The following is a 5,273-nucleotide window of genomic DNA, read 5'->3' on the forward strand; positions in this document are numbered from 1 at the left end:
GTTTCTGTGTCGTCTCTGCTGGCTTACTTGGCCTTTGTTGTCTTGGGCTGCTCGCTCGAACCCGCAGCAGGGCTTGGGCACTCTCAGGAGTCTTCTTTTGTGTCGGCCCTAAAACCTCGAGACTGTAGTTGCTTGTTTGTCGTTGTAGGTTCGTTGTTCAAAGATTTATTCGTTTTTTGTTGCTCTTGGAAATGCAAATAGTACTCTGGTATCACAGCGCACACTTCTCAGGGTCGCGCTGTCTCCTGGCATGGCCGCTCCAGACCCATCGCCATCTTAAAAGTCCGTATCTGAGTTTTTAATCAACAGCTTTTGGATCAAAGGAGAGGGAATATTACTTACAATTACTTGTGCTTAAAGAAAAATACTTTGATCGTGGCTGTTCTAAGTGATTTTTGTTTTTCTTTCAGATGTCGCCCATTTAATGTGGTTTGAAAGGCTCTATGTTTGGCTTCAGTGTTTTGAAAAATATATCCTGTACCCAGCAATAATTCTGAACGCCCTCACGATTGATGCCTTTCTGATAAGCAATTACCGGAGACTCGGTACCCAGTAAGTGGACAATGGTTTATTCTCATAATGATGTGGATCACAGTGCTTTCAAAATCTAGTGTGTTTTCTCTGCACAGGCTGCAGGAGGAGCCGACTTATACCTACTTATTACCGGAGACTCGGTACCCAGTAAGTGGACAATGGTTTATTCTCATAATGATGTGGATCATAGTGCTTTCAAAATCTAGTGTGTTTTCTCTGCACAGGCTGCAGGAGGAGCCGACTTATACCTACTAGTTATTGGCCATGTAAAAGAAAGCCAGGGTGGTCTTTTACTGAAGCCCATTAAAGCTGGGCAGTGGCTGTAAGTGACTGGGTACACATGGAGTTAACTCTGCTTGAAGTGATGCTGTGATAAGTGTCAGTAGATCTGTAAGTCACCCTGCAAAGGCTTAGTCAGTGAGCCTCAGTAAGGTGCCGGAAGCTCAGTGCGAATCCGGGATTGCTGGAGCTCTTATCGCCACGTTAGAGCTTCATCAACTGCCCTGTGTCATTTCATTTAGCAAATTCTCTATCATTTTGTGCTGGGGGCGGGGGAGGTTAATCACTGTCCCTGCTCTGTCTGCATTCATCAAGAGAAGCCTCATCATTTAAAAACTGGAGCACAGAGACTTCATACCATCAGGATGCTCATGCTTTTGCAAAACGTGACAATGTACGGTTGAGTCATGGGCTTCATATATTAAAATTGATTCTGAATTTACACATGGAAATCTACTTGATAATTTGTGGATTTGTCATTGTGACAAAAGGTAAAGGTTGACAGTTAAATACATTGTTAGAGAAAGAGGATGCAAAAGAAATCCTTGGTCAGACTTGCTTATGAGTCACAGTGCTTAAACGCTATGTGTCCAGGTCCACCGGATGCGTAATCCCAAGCATGCTAATTCAAACCCGCTCTTCCTGTCGGGATGTGGTGAGGACAAATTAATTACTGTTTGCCAAAGATTGAAGACTGAGCAAGCTGAGATAAAAGGCATTTTAATACTCTGTTGGACCTCGAGTAGATGCATAGTCACACAAAGCAGGCGCTAGATGACATGATCCTGTAACCTTTCTGTTTTTATTGGACTCTGTCTTCCTTCCAGTCCAGACCTGTTTCGGTTAGGCCAGGGCAAGAATTCTATGCCCTTTGGTTCTGAAAATCCAAGAATTCAGATCCAGGGATAAAAATTAGTCTCACTGGATTTAAAAAAAAAAAAAAAGCAGACAATGGAACTACAGACCCGTTAGATAGTTTAGATGGGGCCCAACCCAGCAGGTGGTTCTCCACCTGGAACATCGTGTACTTCTACCCGTGGCAGGGATTCCCAGTATAGCACAACCCTGGCCATCCCAGTACTACCCCCGACAGGGCATATCTTCCATCAAAGCCAGAGTAGCAAAGAAGGCACCAGAGCCACCCTGGGGTGTAGTGCTCAAGTACATAAAGTCCTCCCTATCCAATTTTAGGACAAGGACCTTGAGCTGAGCCTACAGGCTGAGGCCAGGCTGTTGGAGAAGACAGATGCAGGGGTGGGGACTCCAGCAGAGCCGACAGTCCAGTTGCACATCATATTACTGTCTGTCCCCTGCAATTTTTTTTTCAGATACTCAAGTCAAAAAGGAGTGTCTTACCTATAGACCTCTGAATAGTCTCAACTCCCAGGTGATACCATCGGAATTACTTTGCCCAGAACCCAACAATGACAATTCCTTTCTGTTCCTGAGGCATCCATCTGCAGAATTTTTTTCTGTAAATGTCTCAAGACTTCAGGCACCCGCTAGACCAGCTGTTCTCAAACAGGACAGCAGGAGGCCGTACATCAGTATCGCTTCGAGACCTTTCCCAAACTGTGCAAGCCTAGCCCGCCCTGTCTTTTTTGAGCCCCTCTGTACTAGACAGTCAGACAAGGAACTCTTCAACAGCAGACCCTGTTTCTTATCCACCTTTCAATACCAACCCCCTCGTAAATGTTAGAAGGGTGGGTAGGGGGATGGTCGGGTAGGGGGATGGTAAATAGGTCAGAGGGTGAATAGTGGTATCTTGTTAGGTATTTATATTTCCCACCCTGATCTTAATGGATGCTGTGCATCTGTCCCAGGCTAAGCCTTCCCAAAGCCGTCAGCTAAGTGTACAACAATCTGTGGCCACTAATGGTAGCCATTACCATTGCAATGTGACATTAGTCCTTAAGATCTCCCGTAGTTTTAACCAGCCATCATTAATAAACATAAAATGTATATAGTCCATTCAGTCATGGCCACAGAAAACAGAAAGTTAGATATGGCCCACATCTAAATTTTGCCTGAATAAACCAGAAAGTCATCAGTCTCCCCTGAAAACCAAAATATCCCTAGTCTTGAGATGCCGGGTCATTGGGGTCCCTCCAGGGGGCTTTGGCTGTCCCTCAGGGATTTTTATACCCTGGGCTGTTGTCAAAGCTCACTGGCCCCTAGGTCACGTTTTGACACTGTATTTTCCTCGTGGGCATTGGTCGTCCCCTGGAAAGGGAAGGCTGGGCATGGAGCGGGGTTCAGCCTTGCTGCAGGGACACTGAGGGCTCTGTGTTGAGGCTACAGGAGACTTCCCTACTCTCCCCAAATCTGCATATGGTCAAGTGCTGGTTTTCCTCAGAAGCCAAATCTGGACCTGCCACGCAGGGCCTTGGGCAAACCCCACCTCCCGTGTCCCGGGACAGAGTGGAAACCCTTGCAGTCCTAGGCCTGAGAGCATGTAAAATGCAGATTGAAGCATATGAAATTGGCAACATTAGATCTTGATGCCTGCCACGCAGGGCCTTGGGCAAACCCCACCTCCCGTGTCCCGGGACAGAGTGGAAACCCTCGCAGTCCTAGGCCTGAGAGCATGTAAAATGCAGATTGAAGCATATGAAATTGGCAACATTAGATCTTGATAACAAAATTGCCAATTTTGTACCTGACAAGTGCAAAGACTCTGAAAGCACTTCCTAAATGTCCTCGTCCCGGGACAAGATGATGACACCGATGAGAGTCTAAGGTCCAGGGTTCTCCCAGACTTAGGGAAATCGAGTCCCAGCCCCAGTTTTCTGTACTTAGCTAGAGAAGGAAAACCCTTCTCTTCCATGTGCAGCCGTTCTCTAGAGATATCGCCACCTGTGTCTTTGAGTTCCCAAATAGCCGGTTAGAATTGGAGGGGACTCTGGTTAGAACGGGCCTGTCTTCAGAAGGACAGGCCCCTCAGGGAGGCTGCTGCTTACTCTGTTAGGGAGCACCGAGCTGTTACCATCTGCCTTCCAAACTCAGGACAGCTAGATGGCTCCTGGCCCCCCTTGTGGTCTGGGGAATCGCACACAGAGCACACCCTCTCCACACGGGCTGGCATCCAGCTCCCTAGACGCCAGCATTCCGGAGTTCAGTCCTCAAAGCAAAGTCCTGGAAGAGCATTTTTTTGCCTGGTTCTGCTTTGCTGAGCTCCTAAACTGCAAAGGCCTGTGCCATGTGAAAAAATGGGGGTCATATAATTTTAAGCAAAAAAAAAAATAATAGGAGGCCAGAAAGCTTATGTTTACCAGGATGACACATATGCTGAAACACATTGAAAGTAAATATGTAAAAATAAAAATGGCTTTATTAACACACCAGGCTTTCCCCGTCTGCAGAGGTTCATATTAGCTGTCGTCTGTTGCAGTGTCAATCAGATTCTTTCCCGATGCAAAGGCGAACGCTGAACAGACCCCAGTGGGCAGCATGTTGTCTGTTTCCTCGCTCGGCATCAAGCTTGCTGGGGAACTTTTTCTCATCACTGCAGGAGTTACCGCAGACAAATTCAAAAGGAGCTCTGTGTCCTTGCTGAGAACCCAGGGACCGTGTTGAGCACTGGTGGAGAGGAGATGCCCTTAGTGGCAGGGACCATGTGCTCCCTGGAGAGCGGCTGAGGACCGAGTTTCCATCCTGGTTCTGCCCCTGTGAGGCCTTAGATGAGTTCCTCAAATGCTCCCAGACTCAATTTACCCCTTTGTAAGATGCAGACAATCACAGGGCCCACCAGATTGGCTTCTGCTCCAGTAAAGTGCATAGTGGACGGTCAATGCTCAAGAAACGTTAGCTGTTGTAACGCACCAGGCAGCTCGCACGCCCTGCTTGATGGCTCCTTTTCTCTGCTTTCTGACAGCTGGGACATCTTCCTGATGATCAGCGCCGGCATGAAGCTGCTGCGGACCTCCTTCTGCAACCCGGTTCACCAGTTCGTCAACCTGACCTTCACCGTCATCTTTTTCCACTTTGACTACAAGGATATTTCCGAGAGTTTCCTGCTGGATTTCTTCATGGTGTCCATTTTATTTAGCAAGGCAAGTCCATGGGCTATTTTCTTCATTTCAGCACTTGAGGGGCATTTCTCATGGAATGTTTTTTTTTGTTTGTTTGTTTTTTGTCTTTTGTCTTTTTTTTTTTCTGTGTCCGGCAACAGATCGCAACCCTCGGTGTTGCCCCCATACCGGACCGGGGACCGGCAACGGGATTGCAACCTTCGGTGTTGCTCCCGCGCCCCGCTCAGCCAGTGAGTGGGAACCGGTCCGTATGTGGGATCCGAACCCTCGGACGGGAGCGCCGCCGCGCTTCCCAAGCGGCGCACTATCCAGTGCGCCACCGGGCCGGCCCCTCATCAAATGTTTTAAGAGCTTAAAACTTTTTCTTTGTAACAAAATCGTAGAAGGAAGTGAAATTGAATTCCATGTGTGTTACATGCAATACATAGG

At 47.6% G+C, this 5,273-nt stretch overlaps 1 protein-coding gene across 2 annotated transcripts in view; it reads left to right on the forward strand.

Moving 5' to 3' along the window:
• The first annotated feature begins 414 nt into the window (after positions 1–414).
• The window catches only part of PCNXL2 (pecanex-like 2 (Drosophila)), a 120,824-nt gene continuing 115,965 nt past the window's right edge, over positions 415–5,273 (forward strand). The window contains exons 1-2 of one of the 2 annotated variants that reach the window (XM_008580854.1): positions 415–552; positions 4,688–4,865. In XM_008580854.1, coding sequence (XP_008579076.1) covers positions 425–552; positions 4,688–4,865 — 306 coding nt within the window. In that variant the 5' untranslated portion in view covers positions 415–424. Of the gene's footprint in view, positions 553–667; positions 682–4,687; positions 4,866–5,273 lie in introns of those variants that run through there. The other variant, XM_008580855.1, reaches the window with a different exon arrangement.

The sequence above is a fragment of the Galeopterus variegatus genome, unplaced genomic scaffold (assembly GCF_000696425.1).
Source record: "Galeopterus variegatus unplaced genomic scaffold, G_variegatus-3.0.2 Scaffold2178, whole genome shotgun sequence".
NCBI lineage: Eukaryota > Metazoa > Chordata > Mammalia > Dermoptera > Cynocephalidae > Galeopterus > Galeopterus variegatus.